The sequence below is a fragment of the Camarhynchus parvulus genome, chromosome 8 (assembly GCF_901933205.1).
Source record: "Camarhynchus parvulus chromosome 8, STF_HiC, whole genome shotgun sequence".
NCBI classification, from domain to species: Eukaryota; Metazoa; Chordata; class Aves; order Passeriformes; family Thraupidae; genus Camarhynchus; species Camarhynchus parvulus.
This window is the reverse complement of record NC_044578.1, coordinates 30296167-30315278: the sequence shown is the minus strand read 5'-3', so window position 1 is coordinate 30315278 and position 19112 is coordinate 30296167. Positions and strand designations below refer to the sequence as shown.

The following is a 19112-nucleotide window of genomic DNA, read 5'->3' as shown; positions in this document are numbered from 1 at the left end:
CAGGAGGGGAAGCAACCAGGGAGGCTGGGAGGAGAAGGACAGTCAACCTTTGGCAACTGGAGAGCAGTGGGAGGCAAAGGCATCTCTAAAAGCCTCCCCCGACCAGCCTCTCTCAGGGATAATAGTCCCTTGAGCACAGGCTCCTTCGCCTCTGTTTCCATGGCTCAACTTCCCTGAGGACAGCTACCCTATCTGTCAGCACAGGCTGTCCTGGGGCTGCCAGGCCAGCGCTTCCCCAGCCCGTGCCCAGCTGGCCCAGAGCGCCAGACCCCCCTGCAGTCGTGGCGCTGCCAGGGCTGGCAGTGACACCAGCCCAGAGAGCTGCCACAGCAAACAGCACCTAGAACTGTGGAGGCCTTGTCCTAATGATCACTTTCAAAGGCTGGAAAAACATAAGGAAAACAAATCAACCAGGGTACTTCAAAACTAAAAGGAAGGATTGCACATGTTACTGACACACCTTGCTGATTTCTTTTCTTTCTAAGGGGAAGAAAGCATTTCTTATGGTGGTGTTTAGTTTGGGTTAAAGATGGATTTAATCCAGTCCTTTGGGGGCAAGGAGAGAAACTGACAGGCACTTTGGGTTCAGAGCAGTTATCTCTAGAGTCTGAATATTCCTCCTTCAAGAAAAAAACAAGACAAATCCACAGACTGCGGAGGACAGCAGAGCAAGAAGGTGTGGTTCTGGCTTTTCTGTCTTGAGGATGGAAACTGGCCCAAACTTTGATGAGAGCAGGAGGCCTCAGTATCCCCATAGCTGATTCCATTCTGTTATTGGGCTCAAGCAAAGCCAGGGCTGCCAAGGATGCAGGTAGACAGTGCTCTTCAAAGTGCAACAAGAACAAACACCACCAGGTCCGGGTAGAAGGGAATTTAAGTCTCAGGACAGGCAACGAGTATGTCTGTGCCTGGAGCTGTGAGTGCAAAAACAAACCTGCCCCCTGAAAGCATGTCCTTGGTGCCTCGCCCCTCTGTGCTTGTCTGGACCCCTGCGAGGGGGCCCTGCAGCAGGGGGACACCGTGGGTCAGGCCAGGCCCGGGGTGTGGCCGTGGCTCCGGGGTGCAGGGGCCGTTCCTTGTGATGCCAGAGCGTGCTGAGATCGGCCGGACGCACGGGCGGCACATCCTGCCCTTTGGGGACACCTGAGGCTGCCGGGTGCCCCGGGGGCGGCTCCCGGGGGCGGGCGGGTGCCCAGGGTGGGACCCCGCGGGGTGCCCGGAGCCGGAGCCCCGGGATGCCGGCGCTGGAGCCCCGGGATGCCCGAGGTGGAGCCCCGGGATGCCCAGAGCTGGAGCCCCGAGGTGCCGGAGCTGGAGCCCCGAGATGCCCGAGCCGGAGCCCCGGGATGCCCGAGGTGGAGCCCCGGAATGCCCGAGCCGGAGCCCCGGGATGCCGGAGCTGGGGTGCCCGAGCTGGAGCCCCGGGATGCCCGAGGTGGAGCCCCGGGATGCCCGAGCTGGAGCCCCGGAATGCCCGAGCTGGAGCCCCGGGATGCCCGAGCTGGGGTGCCCGAGCTGGGGCCCCGGAATGCCCGAGCTGGAGCCCCGAGATGCCCGAGCTGGGGCCCCGGAATGCCCGAGCTGGAGCCCCGAGATGCCCGAGCTGGAGCCCCGGGATGCCCAGAGCTGGAGCCCCGGAATGCCGGAGCTGGGGCCCCGGGATGCCGGAGCTGGAGCCGGAGCCCCGAGATGCCCGAGCTGGGGCCCCGGGGTGCCCGAGCTCGGCCGGTCCGTCCCGCCCGTCCCGCTGGCGGGGGCGCAGCTCCCCCGCGCGGCACCGCCCGGCCCGGACACGCGGGCGCTCGGGGCTGCGGCTGCTCACAGCTCCTGGCGATCAAAGCGCTTCCTGCTGCGCCTGCCGAGCCCCTCCAGGCGGCACAAGCCCCGGCGCGCCCAGCCGTGCCTCGCAGGAGAGATGCTGCGGTGTCTTCTCCATGGCAGTGACCCCCGCTGGAAGCTCTCCGGGGTTTCTCCTGCTGCCCGCCAGCCCCACGCTGCGTGCAGCACTCCCGGTGTGGCCCATGCAGCGCTGAGGGGAAGGATCCTCCCTGTGCCTGCTATCAGCCCTCAGCTAATGCACCCAGGACACCATCCACCTTCTTCCCTGCCAAGGTGTGTTCCTGGCTCCTGCCCAGCCTGTTCCCTGCCAGCACCCTCGTGGCTTTCTCTGCCAAGCTCCCTTCCAGCTGGGTGGCCCGGCACATACTGCTGTGGGGGCTGTTCCTGTCCCCACCAGGACTCTGCCTTTCTCTGTGTTGAGCTGCATGAGGTCCCTGTCACCCCATTTTCCCCAGGCTGTCTCTGCAGGGCAGACCAAGCCTCCGGCTTGCCAGGCACTCCTGCCAGTCCAAAAGGACACATGTCAGAAAACTCAGGGTCAAAACCTGAAAGATCCGTAGCACCACAAGAATGGGACACATCATCTTCCTTCTTATCTGGCCCAGAGTTGAGCAAGGTGAGCTACAGGCTGTGGTTGATCCTTGCATGCTCCTGGTATGTGCTGGAGCTCTTCCCAGAATCTGTGGCCTCAGCTTATGTGGCTTTTGGTGCCATGGCCTTGTGTGTCAGCAGCACAGCCTGCCGAGAGAGACCAAAGCCTCAGGAGGCAGGCGGTGTTTGTATTCCCACGCTGGATTCTGCAAGGCACTGTGCCTACAGAGGTCACAGACAGTGAGAGGCTGGTGGAACCTGTCCCCACGTTCCTGGGCTCCACAGTGCCATGCCTGCTGCCAGCAGCAGCCAGGGCTCCTGAAGGCAACGCCTCTGCAGCTGCCACGGGGATGGGCGAGGGTGTGAGCGAGAGGTGGGCTCAGCGCTGCCTGGCACAGCTTGTGGCCGGGGTGGGCAGGGCCGCAGCAATCCGTGCCTCTGCAGCAGCTCCACCACACAGGTTGGCCCAGGCGCCCAGGCTGAGGGAAGCTCCCTCCTACATCCATCCGCTGAAGGAGGAAATCCAGCCCATGGAGTGAATTAACCTGGCAGGAAAACTCGTGACGAGACCCGGAGCTGCGCAGCAATTTGAGAGGTTTCCCTGCTGACCTCAGCAGTGAGATTTTTGTTTATGTCTGTGAGTCAAATGATACCTGGGTGAGCAGGCACGTGCTCCGGAAACCATTCCGGGGCTGTCCACGGGAGCGGGAGCCACAAGTGCCCCAAGCCTGCCCCTTCAGCATTCCTCTGTCAGAGCACCTGCGCAGGAGAGCAGGCCTGTCCAAGCCAGAACAAAAAATGTATTTAAACTTATGTCCTAAAACCAGTTGTAACAGAACTTTCCAAGCACGGTTTTTGAAACCAGGAGCAGGCCAGGTGAGTTGCACTGTGTCAGGTGGGGTAGCTGGCTAGGAACAGCCCCAGGCTTCCTGGGCAGCTCTGTTCCATCCATAAGAGCTTATGAGAGTAGCTTAAGGCTGGGTTTAGGAGAACTTGCACTAAGCTGAGCTGCACAGGCACTGCTTACCATGCTCAGGGCAGATTACTGCAGTGTGAGCAAAGTGGGACTTCATACAAGTTCTGCCTTATAATAATATTCTGCTGAAATTCCTGGCTTCCTGTTCCTGTTCACCAAACAGTGGCAGATGCTGGGGCCTGACATTCTCCCATTGGTGTCAAAGACTTCTGGGGTTCACCTGGGCTTTCCTACACATCAAGGGATTCTGTCCCGTGCCAGCACTGGTACCTACAGGCTACCATGGAAACCCCATGCATGGCACAGCCAGGAAAACAGCTCTGGCTCTTAGTCCTGCTTTGAACAGCACAGAAGATGACAAAGAAATCCAGTGGGTAAAACTAAGGGCGTGTCCATACCTCTGACCCTAACTCATACCCAGCACCTTCAGGGATGCAGCTGTTCCATCCAGCCTCCCTGAGGTGCCAGCTGATTGTACCCATCTCCACACTGTAATTAACCCCTGCCCCTGTGATCAAGGCAAGGTTCTGCCCTGCTGTGTTTCAAAATACAAATCTCCTTGAGCACGCACATCCCGTTCCATCAGGCACGTGCCCTCTCTGCTGCGTGGGGCTGTGCAAGACAGTCCCTGGCTTTTGAGGCCACTCAGCCAACACCAGTGCCCTGCTCACAGCGCACTCCCGGCACTCCCACACACTGCCAAGCTGCTCCATCGCTTTGGGAAGGATCAGCATGTCCTCCTGCCCCTCTCTGTCTGCACATCCCACCCCTCAGCAGGAGGCTGTGACAGGCAGGGGCTGCGGAGCATTCACGGCTGGCAGGTGCCATGCCCAGGCACTGCACGTGTGTGCCCTCGCTGCCCTTGGCACGGCGGCTGCGCCAGCACCGTCTGCACAATGCACCAGCTGGCACTGGCACCTGACACAGTCACAACAAGCGGCCCCTGAGTTGCCAACAAGGCCTGATTTACCGTGCTGCTGCTGAAGGACAGCAATCTCTCCACAGCCCTGACTGGAGCACCCTGCCCTGCCCCACACCTTCCCCTGGAACCCCTCCACATTGCTCTGTCTCCCTGCTGGCTTCAGAGCAGCCCTGCCAAGACAGGGCAGGGGACAAGAAGGGCCCTCACGGGAAAGCAGGGGCTTGTGGTAGCCAAAGAAGTGCTCAGGGACAAAGCAAGGAAGCAAAACCTTCTGTTTCAGTCTCTCAGATAGAAAACCCCATCAGAAGTTTCTGGGGAAACCTCCAACTTGGACAAAAGTGAGGCTCCAAGGACTGGTTGGCTTCAGTTCTTTTGGCTCCAGGGAAAGCAGCCTGGCTGACCCACATGGCTCCCAGCTGGGCTGGTACCCACCTTGGGATGTCCCCCTTGTTATTACCCTGCTCTGCTCTCTCCTGAGCTGAACCATGGACCTGAGAGCTCAGGGGACTGTGCAGGGGGACCCGGGCAGAGCCTGCACACCCCAGCCAGCCCCTGCAGAGGCTGCTGGAGGTCAACACTCAGCACTGCTGGCAAAGTGAGCCCGGGCCAGGTCCAGGACAGCCTGTCCTGCTCCAAGCAGCACTTCTGAGGTGCCCAGGCCACCATGGTTGGAGCCACGGCTCACAGAGCAGTGCTCTGATAAACATTGGGAAAGCTGCCCTTTGTCCTGCAGCAATCAAATCCCTGATGAACACCTCGCTGAGGAATGCACGGGCAGGGGGAAAAGGCGGAGAGAAAATAGGAATTAGCAAGGCCTGATAAAAACATGACCTCTCTCTGGCAGCAGCCTGTCCCACAGCTGACACTACTGACAGGTCCCTGGGGAATGAATGAGCTCAGCTGCTCAGGCAGGGAGCATCAGCCTGAGCAGCAGCATTCAGGGAAGGTGATTGATCGAGTGGGATGTGCTGGGACAGGTTTCTCCAGCAGTCACCACATACCAGCAACACCTGCCACCGAGGTGCCCTGGGCAGCACATCCGGGGATGGCACCAGTGCCAGCGTCACCAACCCTGCCCAGCATCACCTGCGGGTCCTGTTCGTGTCCAGAGGAGGATGGGGAAGGGCCTGGGGGTGAAGCCGTGCGAGGAGCAGGGAGGTCACTCTGCTTGATCAGCCTGGAGAAGAGGAGACTGAGGGGAGACCTCACAGCAGTCTGCAGCTTCCTCACAAGGGGAAGCACCAATCTCTTCTCTCTGGTGACCAGCAATAGAACCTGAGGGAACAGCAAGAAGCTGTGTCCAGCAAGGCTTGGGTTGGATATTAGGAGAAGGTTCTTCACCCAGAGAGTGGTTGGGGATTGGACAGGCTCTCCAGGGAAGTGGTCATGCCTGCCAGAGTGTTTGGACAGTGCTCTCAGGCACATGGTGTGATTCCTGGGGTGTTCTGTGCAGGGCCAGGAGTTGTGCTTTGATGATCCTTGAGGATCCCTTCCAACTCTATGGTTCTGTGGAACCTCTTCCAACATGCTCTGTTTGTCCTGGCATACCAACAGCAGATCACTCTGCCATGGTCGGTGCCCACATCTCCCTGAAGATCCTCTGGGCTTCTAGGGGCCCAAGAGGTGTTGGAGAGAACGCCTTCATACCACCAGCTTCTACCCCCACCAGCTGGGCTTTATGCTCCCCCTTCTCCCCTATATCCTTGCCAACTCTGCTGCTCTGCACCCCAGCAGTGCTGTCCTTGGGTTTGGGAAAAGAGATGAGAGCAGAAGCCGGACCCAGCTCCCAAACTGCACAGAGAAAGAATATCTGTGCCCGTGGAGGAGCAGCATTTCCTGCAGGAGTGCCCTCCTCCCACTGTCCCTCCTCATGGCCACTGTGCCTGTGACACCGGGAGCACGGGAAGGGCTTTGGTGGCGATGGAAGTGCCAAAGGCCAGCACCACGTGGGTGGGAGGAAGCCACTCATGCCCATGAGGCTGAGGTGGCTGCACCCACATAGAGCTGCCTGCTGGGCTCTCCTGCTGCTGGCTGATTCACTGGCCCCATGCCTGGGGTTCAGAAAGGCAAAGCTTCAGTCCCAGCAGGACTTCTGGTCCCCCTGCACACGGCAGAGGGGTCCCCCAAAGCCCCTCTGTGGGACAGGGTATATGCCAGAGCAGCCACCCTGTGCAGGGCAGGGAGCTCAGTCAAGGGTGTCCCCATGGCTGAGCACTTGGGTGCTACACTAACCCCACACACTGTCCCTCCTGGAGACCCCTCACCCTGGAGCAGAAGTCTGGGTAAGAGGGCAGACCTCTTCCCTCAGGTGCCCAAGGCCAGCACATAAAGCCCCTGGATACAGAACCCTCCCAGCTCAGGGCATGAAAGGAGAGCAGGAGGATGGCCAGCACCTTGTGGCCCTGCAGGGAACCAAGAGGCAGGCTATCAATGCTTTGTCTATTCCTGCCCCAGAGGGACATCCTTGACCAGGGACTGCCAAAGGCCATGTCACCACGGGCTGTAAGAAACACCTGCAGCTGTGAGCCACTGCCTGTGTACAGAGCCAGGCCAAGCTGCCAGCTGCTCCTGCCATTCCAGCTTCTCTGACCTGGTTCGGGTGCTCCCAGCCCAAACACAAGGCAACGTGCCTGCAATGGGCTCCTCTCCCAAACTTCACTGACCCTGCCCTCTGCCCCTGCCTGGCAGTGAGCCCAGGGCCCATCCTCACAGCTGGCCTCCATCCCTCCTGGTCTCTGACACTTGTGCTGTCACATGCACCTGAGTCGTGCCTCCCACAGCCTTCTGCCTGCTCCCATCCACAGAGCCCAGGCCCAAGGGACAACACATTCCCCTCCAGAAAAGAATGCTCATCATGAGCTGGGCACAGCAGGAAAAGCCTGAGTCAACCCACGAGCTGCCCAAAGCCAAGGAAGCCAGGACCTGCTGAAAGGTATCCAAGGAATTCAAGGGATGAGATGCAGCCCTCCTGAGCCCCGAGCTGCGGCAGCTGCTGCCAGGCAGAGTGTGGGGAGGTGGAGTGAGCATCTGCTCTGCTCTGAGGGATGTTTGTGGCCATCAATAAACCCCTGGCACCTGGAGGCCATGCTCCCACGTCCCAGGGCTCTACAGGCCAGCCAGGACAGAGCAGCATCCCTGCAGCCTTCACACACCGCTGCTTGGAAGTGGCTTATCCAAACCATCACAGCCAGTCTGGCCTTTGCTGGCTCACCAAGAATGAGGCACCTTCTGCTCAGATGACAAAGATGTGAAATATTGCTGCACCTGCCATGTGCTGCCAGGGGGGTGCCAGCCACGGTGACTCATGGAGCTTCCAAAGGACACAACTCCCACTAAGCCCAGCTGAGCTGCCTAAAGCTTCTGCCGAGACAGACAGAAACACAGAGAAGGCCAAGTCTGGAGCTGTGCCTCCATGGTACACCATCTTTGTCTTTAGCAGCTTCTCCTTAACCAAAGAGGGTCCTACACACACATTCAGCATCTGTGCTGCCTTGCCCAGCCTGAGCCCGGGCTGGGTACCCGGCCTCACTCCTGTTTGCTGTGCTGGAGGCAGCTTGAGGGGAGAAATGAATGCACAGCGAGCACCTCAGCTGCTCTGCCTCACGGTCAATGTCATCTGCCTGCCCTGTCATCTCCCCTGCTAGCACTTTGGTTTGATACAAACCTTGCATCTGCAGAGGCCTTCTGGCAGGGCAGCCTTTCCCGGCCCCTCTCGCTGAGCACTGGTGCCAAAAATGTCAATTACAGCATCACAGCCTCTCCAAACTCTCCTTGTACACAGGAGCATCGACTGATGAGCTTAACAAGGAATTTACCATTCATTCTGATTCTTCTCACGAGTTATTCCTAAACTCATCCACCAGTTCCCTTTTTGATTTCTCCTCTGAGCACAGCTCCATCTTTCAAAGCAGTGCTGACAATCTTCCCTGGCTCTAGAGGCAGTCTTGGCTCTACAATTTGCCCATTCTCAGCAAAACCCACCCAGACCCAGGTCCCTCTTGTCTCTTCCCTGCCAGACAGAGAGGTCATTGTAGGATTGATGGGGGTAGCACGGTCGGGACAGACGGACACCAGAGATCTCTGCAGCCAGGTCAGGAACTTGGGGTTTATTGCAAAGGGCCTGGGTGCAGGGCCCTGCTGGGAGCTGCCAGCCACAGCTCAGAGCAGGCTGAGAGAAGAGAGGGGGAGAGAGGATGAGAGGGTGAGAGCGTAAAAGCATAAGAGAGTAAAAGGGGTAAGAGAGTAAAAGGCAAGAGGTAAGAGACAAGAGGTAAGAGACAAGACAGTGAGGTTCCCGTTACAATACAATGTCTTCTTCTGTGTTGAATATTCTAATTTTCACTTACCAATCTAGTACAATACACAAATCCTATAGCATTTACATGCAGCCTATAAGAATCATTACATTTCCATACTGTGTTACATTTTAAACCCTAAAAACTCCTCTTTGGGCCCTTCTGCCAAGCTGCATGGTCTGCTCAGACCCTTGGGCCTGCCTGCAGGCAGAGGGTGTTGTTCCATCAAAAGGGGATCACCTTCAGCCAGCCACACCATTGTTTTCCAGTTGTTCAGTAACTGTGGCACCTCAAAGCTTGCTTTCATTTCAATCTCGCTTATAGTTTCTATATTCTTAAAATCTTTTGCCAGGCAATCATATTTATAAGGCTTTCCTGTTTCATCTTCCCCAACAGTCATGCTGCTGCAACACTCTCAGAGGGGCTTCTGCTCCCTGTTTCTCACCCAGCCCTTCAGAGCTATGTGTCTCCTCTCCCCACTCTGGGCAGCTCCCAAGACTTTCAACATCAAGGTTGCCATCCACTAAGCCTGGATCTTTCCAAACAACCTGGCTGTATTACATCCACCTGTATACAGGAACATGCCAGTCCTTGTTGTTCTCTTCCATCCCACTCCCTTCCCTTCCTGGAGAGGCAAAGGTCACCCAGCCATGGGATTTCAGCTCTGACACCAATCTCAAGCTTTCTCCTTCCTTGGCCAGGGCTCAGTTCCCACCCACCCTCCTGTTATCCATGCCCTACATAGCTGACAGCCAGTTGAGCTGAAAAGCAGTGGAGAACTCAGGCTGTGCTTGGAGCAAGGCAATGTGTTTGCTCATAAAGGTGAAAAACCAGTGGCTCAGGATGAGGCACAGCTGTGAGATACCAGATCACACAGCTGATTGTGCAGGGTTTCACAGAGCAACCACAACGAGTTTTCACACTGAAGACCTGCCCTGGAGGTTCTCTGGAAAGCTCCATATCCAAGGATCACAAAGAGCAAGATCCTGTGTTAGCAGTGATTCATGGCTGCCACTGCCAGCTTTTCCCCATCCCAGCTGGAATTTCTCACCACGCTGCATCCCAGGGCCCTGTGCTGCAGGCAGGACCTGTTTTCATTGCACAGAGCAGTTGGGTCCAGCTGAAAGGGATTAATGTCCACGCACAGGCATCTGCTAGCCAGGAGCAGAGCAGGAGGAGCCGTGCTCCCCTGCAGACTGGCCCATGCCCAGCAATGGCCAGTTCCTCTCACAGCCCGCTGGGGTGGGCAGCCAACACCTGAGGCACCCTTTGGGAAGTCCCTGTTTCAGGGATCCAGGTCCTACCTGTGCTTTCAGGACAAATGAAAAGTGTGGGAGGTGGTTATGGTTCCCACCCCACAAAACAGTCCCATCCTTTGGCTGCAGACATCCAGCTTCTCACCACATGGAGGAGAGGGGCAGGAAGTGAGGTTGAGCACAGCCAAGTCTTTTTCTACAGAAAGGCGTGGACAATGATGCCTGGGGTCACAAAAGCAAGCAGGAACCCCTGTAGAGAAGCAGGGACCTGTGACAAGGCTGCAGAACAGTGGAGCACCTCCTCCCACTGAAGAGATTCCTCTGCAGACACCTGGGCTGGCTGTGCGTCTCCAGATCCAGGCAGCACAAAACCTGTGGGAAATGACAAGTGTATCCCACCTTTCCAGGCCATTCCACTCTCCAGGGCTCAGCTTGTGCTTTAGCACCCTTGTTCCTTCTCTGTGTCACTCTGAACAGGAAGCTGAGCTTGAGGTCTCCAGAGGCCACTTTGCACCCACACCAAGGACGACCATGGGCAGCAGCTGATCCCTCTCTACTCCTGAATCCCCCACGTGCATCTCCCAGGATGGAGCACACACCTCAGTGCACCAAGTGCCACCACAGCAACCAAGGGGAAGCTAACCACACAGCAGGCTGAGCTCACAGGAGGACAGAAAAACGTGTCTTCTCTAAGCCTGAGCTGCAAATCCTCAAGGGAGAGCTACAGAGAGCTTTCAAGACAAACCAGAAAGAAATGCATAGCTTTATTGACAGCAATGTCATGGATAAAGACTGGTCACACATGCTCCATAGGCAAAAAGCACTTGGCCCATCCCATCCCATCCCCACTTTTCCTGTTAAGTGTCTAACTTCATCCTACAGGCACACTTGAGATAAAAGGACCTAGCTCTTGTCATCAACCTCTGCCCATCCAAGAAATTTTCCCCTTTTTTCCAAGCTTTAAGAAAAAAATCCCAACAGAACCAGAAAACCCATGTATCAGAAGACATTTATTTTCCTCAAGTATGCTAGATTATGCAAAGCTACCTCTTCTAGGCTCTCCAGACCTCACTGCATTCAAACCCTAAGCCTGGCAGAGCTGCAGTGCCAGCTGGCACAGGGCAGTACAAGTGATCAGCTTGGCATAAGAGCCCTGACCCTCCCATTCCCCACTAAGTTGCACTCAGCTCTATTGTGTCAGACTGTTTTGAGTAACACTTGCTATTTCATTTGTCTCAGCCCAGAGAAAATGAAGCAGGGATAACAAATGACTGAGTGCCTCTGCATTTGGGCTGGGGGGAATACTAAAGGTGGAGCTGGTGAGAGTTACCTGCTGCAGCCCAGGGCAGAAGCACAGCAAAGCTCAAGGTACTCATCTAAAACCAACCAGGGCAACGTGCTTCATCTCCTCCAGAACAGGGAGCCAAGGACTGCTGCAGGATGCTGTGGGGAAGAGAACCAGCCACCGACTCTCCCTGTGGAGAAGGGAAGGCACTCCACCAGAAATAGAGGGCTTTGGTCCCAGGCTGTTTGGTCTCACAGCTGAACAAAGCCACAGAATCCAGATCTGGTGCTGGGACTGGCTTTATTGCATTTAAATAAACACCCACACAAGCACAGCCCAGTCTGCTTCACAGCTCCAGCCACAGCTGAGGGAAGCACCACCCCACAATGGCCAGCTCCTCATTGTGTTCTACTGCCAGGCCAAAACCCAGTACATTCCTGTCCACACCAGTGCTGCTGGGCTCGGGTCTCACTCAAGGCTGAGCTGGGAGGGTCCCCTCAGCCCAAACTCAACACTGAGACATCTCTGCTGCCAGTATCCCTCTGCTCTGAACCAGTGGAGGATGGGAAGAAATTAAAAAATGAAAGCAAGACTCTTTAAATGTGTATCCCTGCAAGCCAAGTCCGCGAAGAGCCTGGATTCTCCTGGCTGCCAGCTCTGTGCAGGTTTCCTAGCAGAGCCCCTCTTTGTGGTACCCTGGCAGGAGGCAGCAGCCAGGGCACGCAGCACATCACTCCAACAGCACCTGACCCCAGGCAGCCCCAGGGAAGCACCTGGGCTCCCCTGCAGGCAGCATTAAGCCATTAATTAATGCATTTAGCATTAAGAGTCATTATGTGACACAGCAGGGTAAGCAAGCACCAAAAGACATCTCCCAAGAGCCTAAGGCTGGGAAATAGTCTCAGACTTCCCACAGGTGCTCAGCACACAAAACCACACTGAAGTCTTTAGAAATCACTCATGTCTTTCCTTAGCTAAAGAAGTAAGCCAAAAAGGTGCTTAACAGCTCTTCCGTGGCAGAGAGACTCCACACTTCCCAGGTATGCACACATTTACAGCACAAGGCAACAAATTTAGTTTCCTTCCAAGCCTCCAAGTCAAAAGTAGATGGATATTGGAGTAAAAACACCACTGCATTAAGGACAACTCAATCTCAGTCATTTATTCATTACAGCACTTGAAGTTACTTGGTGGCAGGTACTTGGTGAAGGTCTCCAGATAAACAACAGGAAGAATGGTTGGTACAATAGATTTATATAAAAAGAGTTAAATAGATAAAACAACATGGTAACCTCTCACTCTTGCTCTAAACAGAGCAGACTGGCCCTGAGTCCAGGTTAACATCATCCTTTCGAGGCAGTCATGGTTAAAACCCTCAAGTGCCCATACCCAGGGGACAGCAAGGCATCTGTCCTCACAGTTGAGGCAGGCATGTGCTTCTCAGGCCAGCTCTTCAGGAGCTTGGTTTCAGCTGCTGGGCAGACCCTGCCTGCCAGTAAGGTTCAATCTCGTTGAGCAGGTCTGCAGAGCCAGCCCCAGCTTTGGTGAACAAGTGTAAGGCAGCTGTGCTGAAGGTGAGCCTTCAAGTACATCAGGATGAGCCACAGGTGATGTGTTTGAGCCATCTACAAACACCAGCAGAGCCAAGATGCAGGGCAGCACCCCAGGCTGCTGCCTTTACTGCCCTGAGCAATATGGAAACCACAGGTTCTGAGGCTGTTCCTGAACCACACACAGCTCAGTCATGCTTCTGCAAGACACCACTTTGCAACTGTGTTAAGACAAACTACCTATTCGAGGTCTCCAGTTTTATGCCAAAAGAAAAATCCCACAGCCAAAGGTCTAAGTATTTCTCTTCAGTTTTCACACTTCCATTTTCAGGAACTGTTCACCTTCTGTTGAGAAGGAAGATTGTGTCTGAAGCCGCGTGCCTGCAGAACAGCTGGCAACACAGGTAGCACCAGAATGAAGAAACCCCAGGTTACTGATACAAGACTCTCACCCCACTGAGACTAGCTTTACTTAATCTAAGAGATGATGGTATTTCTCTAGACTCTGCTCCTCCAGCTCCAACAGCTTCTGGTAAAGTTTCTCGGCAGTGTCTTCATCCACATCCATCTGGAAGGCAAGGAAACAGCACTGTGAGACCATCACCTTGGCGGCAGCCAGTGCAGACACCGAGGGCAGCTCTGGGGACAAGCAGGGTGCATTTCCAGAGCTTCTACCTTCACAAACAGCCAACTACAGACATCTGTCACCAGGGCATATGCCAGAACATATTTTGGGAAAGTATCATCACACACTTAACCTGTTCTGGTCACCACTTCCATTGTCTTCCAGACTCCAGCCTAAGCCAGGAGTTACTCTAGGAAGCACTGCAGATAACCCCACACCCCTTCCTGCTACTTAGCATTCAACAAGCATCTTCCTTCCGCTCCAGGCACAGGACACCCTTGGCACCAGCCCTCCCATACAAAGCAGATGGCAGACCCCCAGCAGCAGGAAGCTCCCTCTCCACTGACCTTTCGAGGCTCCACGTAGCATCTCCCCAGTCCAGAAGTACAGCTGTGGTATTTGACAAGAGAATCCAGGTACTCTGGCTTCTGTTTGAAGAGCCACACCTGGGAAGAACAACACAAAGGTGTACAAGTCCAGCACACACTGTCCCAGCCATGCCTGTGGGCAAAGACCTGACTGCCAGCAGACAGGAGAAGACACCACAGGAGCTCCCACCAAGCAGAGGAAGATGTGATATGCGAAGTCCTGGGCTGGCTCCCTTCAGATGTGACCTACCTCAGCCAAGAGTAATGGAGGTTTCTGCTAAAGCAGTTCAGCATGGCTGAACTTGTTCCCACTGTGTTTGAGACACGTTGTGCCCCCCATCACCCACCTCCATCCCCTGTGCTGCACATCATTCTCCCTGGCCAGGATGTTTTCCCAAAAACCATTTATTTTATGGGTACTGGGTGAAAGTCATAGAGCTCCATGTGGCTGAGCAGCCCTGGGGACAGCTGGCTCCCCACACTCACTGCTGTGTGCTATCTGGGGGTCAAATACAGCTCCCACCCACCAGCCTCGCCAAGAGGCTCTTTGCTCAAGCCACAAGGCCCCAGAAGGGCTACTTAAGGGAAGCAATGTTAAAATCAAGTTGTGAGCTACTTACGTGAGCTTCTGCTCCATTATAGGGTGTCAGAGTATAAGTTTTGGCAAAAAATCGGATCTGAGGGGAAAAGAAGGACATGGCAGAGTTTGTACTGTGGCCCAAGGTTGGTTGGCAAGCCCTGAGCAGCCCAAACACTCCAGATAATCTACCAGAGGTACAAATGCTTCTCAAACTGGGCAATAACTAACACTGCACACTGACTAAAGCATCCCTTATCACCACAAACTGCTTTCTGGAGCCCCCCAGCAAGTGTCACTCCATGGTCCCACACAGAGATCACCCCAAGGCAGGAGCAACAGGCCACACACACCTTGCAGGTGCCTCTTCTGTTCAAGGGCAGGAATGGCAGGAGGCAGAGGGGATCTGCAGGACTGCCAGCCTTGAGGACAACTGAGAAGGCACTGCCTCTCTGCTGCCAGGAGCAACGTGATCCATCAGGATCAGCTGCTGCAACTGGGGCAGCTTAAGATGAAAGGCCACTCTTGCAGCAAGAGCATCAAGGCTCAGAACAGGCAGCCTTCAGGGACAGAACTGCAGTGAACCTGGAAAGCTGAAGGCCAGAGGAAGAAAGGCAAGAAAACTTCTGGGGAAGCAGGGGGGGAGGCAATAGAGAGCAGGAAGCTTTACTTTCCACAGAGTTGGAAAGAAAAAAACAACACTGCCTTCTAGAGGAATGGAAAGAACAACACTGGAAAACAGGTTGTTCTAGAAATGAACAGCATCTCAAAGCACAGGGGCCAAGCTGGGGCCACATCCCAAGCTCTGCTGCCAGCAAGCTAATGGTGTTTCACAATCCCAAACAGAACTGGCAAAGCTTCCAAGGGGAGCCTTGACAAACACTGCTGTAGCTGAAGGGCTGAACCCTGCTCCTCTGCAGTGTCCAGCACCAAACCTCCAAACTCAGCTTGGAAACTGGGGCCCCAAGATGAGAAGGGGAAGGTTTACAGAGGGTCCAGCCTGCCCAGCCCAACAGAAGGAACAAACCTATACCAACAAAGGCAGCAAGGAGCCAGAAGTGTGCTGTACATCACTTGCAGTGAAGCGTGTCACAGCCCAAAACCAGCCAGGACATCCACTCACCAACCACATGATGGGCATTAGCAGCTTCCACAGAAAAACAGGCAAAATTCTGTATGTCATGTTGGACATAACGAGCCCAGGACAAACAACACTGGAATACAGACCCTGCAGAGAAGAAACCAAGTCAGTGTGCAATTACACCACACTTAAAAGAATGGGTCATGCTGCTTCCCTCGCAGTACTCCTCAGCCAGAGAGGGTGTGTACAGACATCAGACTGTGATACTCCACTAAGTACCAGAGCAGAGAGCACTTAGATGTAGTGATTTTTAAGAGGTCCAAATTGGAAAGGTTTGTGTTTGATCCATGCCCATTACAAACCCCCAGGGTAGAAAATACAGCCTCCTGGTGCAATCTCCATGCAGCACAGCAGATATCCCAAAAATTACAGCCCAGTCAGACTAAAGACTACCTCTTCTTTAATATTAGAGCTCAGCCTTTTGGAACTAAGCCATTTTCTCCAGAAGCGTTTGAGAATGGCAAAAGCACTACTGCTGGACCAGAGCTGCAGCTGCCAGCACAACCCATCAATGCCCCAGGACAGGGAAGGCAGGTTGCTTGTACAGCTCCCTGGCAAACCTGAGCAGCAGCACAGAGCCATCAGCAGAGCCTGCAGCTCCAGTGCTTGCAGGCAGCCCTGCCAGAGCAGCCCTGTGCTGATAGGCCTGGACACCTGAAAAAAGCAGAGGCTCTTTGCTCTTTAACATCAATTCTGATCTAAAGAGTAGAGCTTGCAAGGTAAGAACTGCTCCCGAAATCGCCCACTTTGGGAAGTTTTTCTGGCAACAACTCCAGAATCTGGCAATCTCTCTAGCAGATTCCCTACCCACCACACCACCAGTTCAACCTCAGCCACGTTTAGTTCTTACCTGTGCACTAAGGAATGCATCAGATTGCTATGAGTGAATGAATGCAACTAGGTAACAACAATGTCATGATAATTACAAACAGTAGCAGCTCATTAGGTTTCTGCAGCAACACAAACCCCATCATCACCTGATCATTAAATTTCCTGTTCAGAACCACACTTGTCAGGTCAGTAGCATATTTAGAGGAACTGTATGATTCCTGCCCCTTGGCATGCTGATAGTCAGAGAGGCTGAAGGCAGACTCCCTGGCATTGCTGGAGGAGGTCCAGATGAGTCGTGAGGGCTTCTCGTTACCGCAGAGCAGAGACTGAAGCTGACGAACCTGGAAAAAGAACACTTAACTTATTTAACACAGCAGCTTCCCAGTCTTAGGGTATGACTTTACAGCACCTAAGGCTGTGAGCCTCTCTCAGCTTTCCCAGCCAGCTTTTCCTAGACTAGCTAAGAGCAGACACTTGTATGAGCAGCTGTCATTCTGCTGGACAGCTCAGTTGAGCATCTCAGAATTTAATACAATTTAATACAGCCAAGCCTTAGCATTTATCCTGGATGGAGAACTACATATGATTGACTTCTGTCTGCTGGCTCACTAGAGTAACCTCAAAATTATATTAACTCTTGCAACAAAAGTCACCATTGATTGCTTATTTAAACAAATGTCAAGCCTTTATCCTGTCATTCTTTATCTGTCAGGCTGCAGCCTCCATCAGCATGTGAGATCTGTACTGCCCAGACCCATCCCTACCCACATCAAACATCAGACTGAGGGTTCAATCTTCAAACGAAGCCTCACCAGCATAAAGTGCCCAAAGAGGTTGGTAGCAAACACCTCCTGAAGCCCATCTCCATTCAGCCTGTCCGTCTGGGTCATGATGCCTTCCGCAGTGGTCAGCATGTGGAGCAGCTTCCTGGAAGCCAAGAATAGGAGTTAGTGAGGAACACTGCCGGGGGAATCCACCACTTCCCCACTTGAGCCCTTCAGCAGGACCCTCACCTCACAGGCTCTGCAGAGCTTCGCTTTCAAGGGCAACATTAAACCATTAAAAAAATAGATGGGAAAGGTCTAGAGAGTATCCCAGGCCCTTTATCTGCAAGTGCCTCAATACTGACTAGACCAGAGAAGACTTGTCCCTTCCTTCACTCTCCCATGGTAAAGTACTGTTAAAAACATCTCCTTCCCCCATTTCACTCTCAGATAACTTAATCAAGCTTCAGCATCGAGCCAAAGCCTCGGGCCATGCCTAATGCAGGCAAGGAAAGCAGTCTGGCAGCAGTGCTCGCGAGCCCAGCAGTTCTGTCAGACTCACACACATCACTGTGCTCCTCAGCTCAGCCTCCCTGTGCTGCCTACAGAGCAGCGATGCTCACTTCAACCGTGACCCTCACAAACTACTGCGATCCACAGCTTTGAACAGCTACAGAAACCTACACTGGCATCACAACAACAGTGAGGAGACCCAGAGTTCAACACAGCAGCATTTCTCAGGCAGTGGCTGCAGGCTCTGGGTGACCTCCCACCCTCCCCGTGTGCCCAGCGGGCCTCACACCTGGCAGCAGACGTGGCTCTGGGTGCCTTGGGCCACCCCAGCACGGCACTCAGCCGGCAAATGCACCCCACCCAAGAGAGGGCATCCCCCAGGGACGTGCTCTCTCTCGCACCGGGAGGGAGACAGGCTCTTCAGCACGGCACCCAGGGGCACGGCCTGACGGCGCCAGCCCCCCGTGCCTCCCACAGGCGGGCGCTGGAACCCCCGGCAGCACTCCTACCCGGTCAGGAGACCGTGCCAGAGAGCCCTGAAGTTCACGTGCGGGTTGGGCATGATCCCAGCGTTGAGGTAGACAAAGTCCAGGCGCTGAAACCTGCGTGGAGAGGAGCACAGGAGCCGGGGTTGGAGGGGTCAGGGGTGCCCGGTGGGGCGCAGTGCGGGCGGGGGCGTCCGATGGGGACAGATCCCGTACCTGCAGCGGAGCTCACGGGTCGCCCGCAGGACGGAGGCCAGGTTACCCAGGTCCATCTCCACGGTGGACACCTGGGCGGCGGGGTGGGTGGCCAGGATGAGGTCCCGCGTGGCTTCGCTCTTCTGCTCGCTGCGGCAGGCGATGCAGAGGTGAATGCGGCCATCCTCATCCAGCAGCCGCTTGCACAGCGCCAGCCCCACACCGCTGCAACGGGATGGTGTCAGAGAGAGCCAAGCCGAACCGAACCGAACCCAGCCCAGCCCAGCCCAGCCCAACCCAACGCAGGCAAGGCAAGGCAAGGCAAAGCAAGCCAAGCCGAGCCGAGCCGAGCCGAGCCGAGGCCAGGCCGCCCCTCCCGGCCCTCAGTGCCGCTCACCCGCTCGCACCGGTCACCAGCACCACACGCTCCATCGCTGCCCCGCGCCCGCCGCCCCCGCCCTATAAGCTCTGCGCGCGCCCGGCCCCGCCCCGCCCGGCCCCGCAGCCAATCGGCGGGCGGCAGGGAGGCGGGGCCCGCGCCGCCGGTGGCGTGATAGTGAGCAGTGCGCGGAGGGCGGGGCCACCGGGGCGCGCTCCGTGACCACGCCCCCTAGGAACACGCCCCGGCGCGTGAGTCACGCCCACATCGCGTTGGCCACGCCCATTCCGCTCATGGCCCTTCCTTTCTGCGGAGAGCGTTGTCCCTTCCCTTCCCTTCCCTTCCCTTCCCTTCCCTTCCCTTCCCTCTTTGCCGCCGAGGAAGGCAGAAATGCCCAGCAGAAATGCCCAGTAGGCCGCCGTTCCCTGCTGCCGCCATGGCGCGGAGTTCTGGCTGCGCAGGGCCCTCGGGGGCAGCCCTGCTCGTGGCGGGGTCCCAGCTGGAGCAGGCCATGGACACA

General features: G+C 55.5%; 1 protein-coding gene across 1 annotated transcript; it reads right to left on the bottom strand.

Moving 5' to 3' along the window:
• Nucleotides 1-12311: 12311 nt before the first annotated feature.
• Nucleotides 12312-18661, bottom strand: HSD17B7 (hydroxysteroid 17-beta dehydrogenase 7). Its single transcript, XM_030953350.1, has 9 exons — nt 18611-18661; nt 18235-18438; nt 18043-18135; nt 17069-17183; nt 16403-16597; nt 15408-15512; nt 14328-14384; nt 13687-13785; nt 12312-13282 (listed from the first exon to the last, which is right to left on the bottom strand). The coding sequence occupies exons 1-9, from the start codon at nt 18643-18645 to the stop codon at nt 13187-13189; spliced, it is 999 nt and encodes a 332-aa protein (XP_030809210.1). The 5' UTR covers nt 18646-18661; the 3' UTR covers nt 12312-13186.
• Nucleotides 18662-19112: the final 451 nt, after the last annotated feature.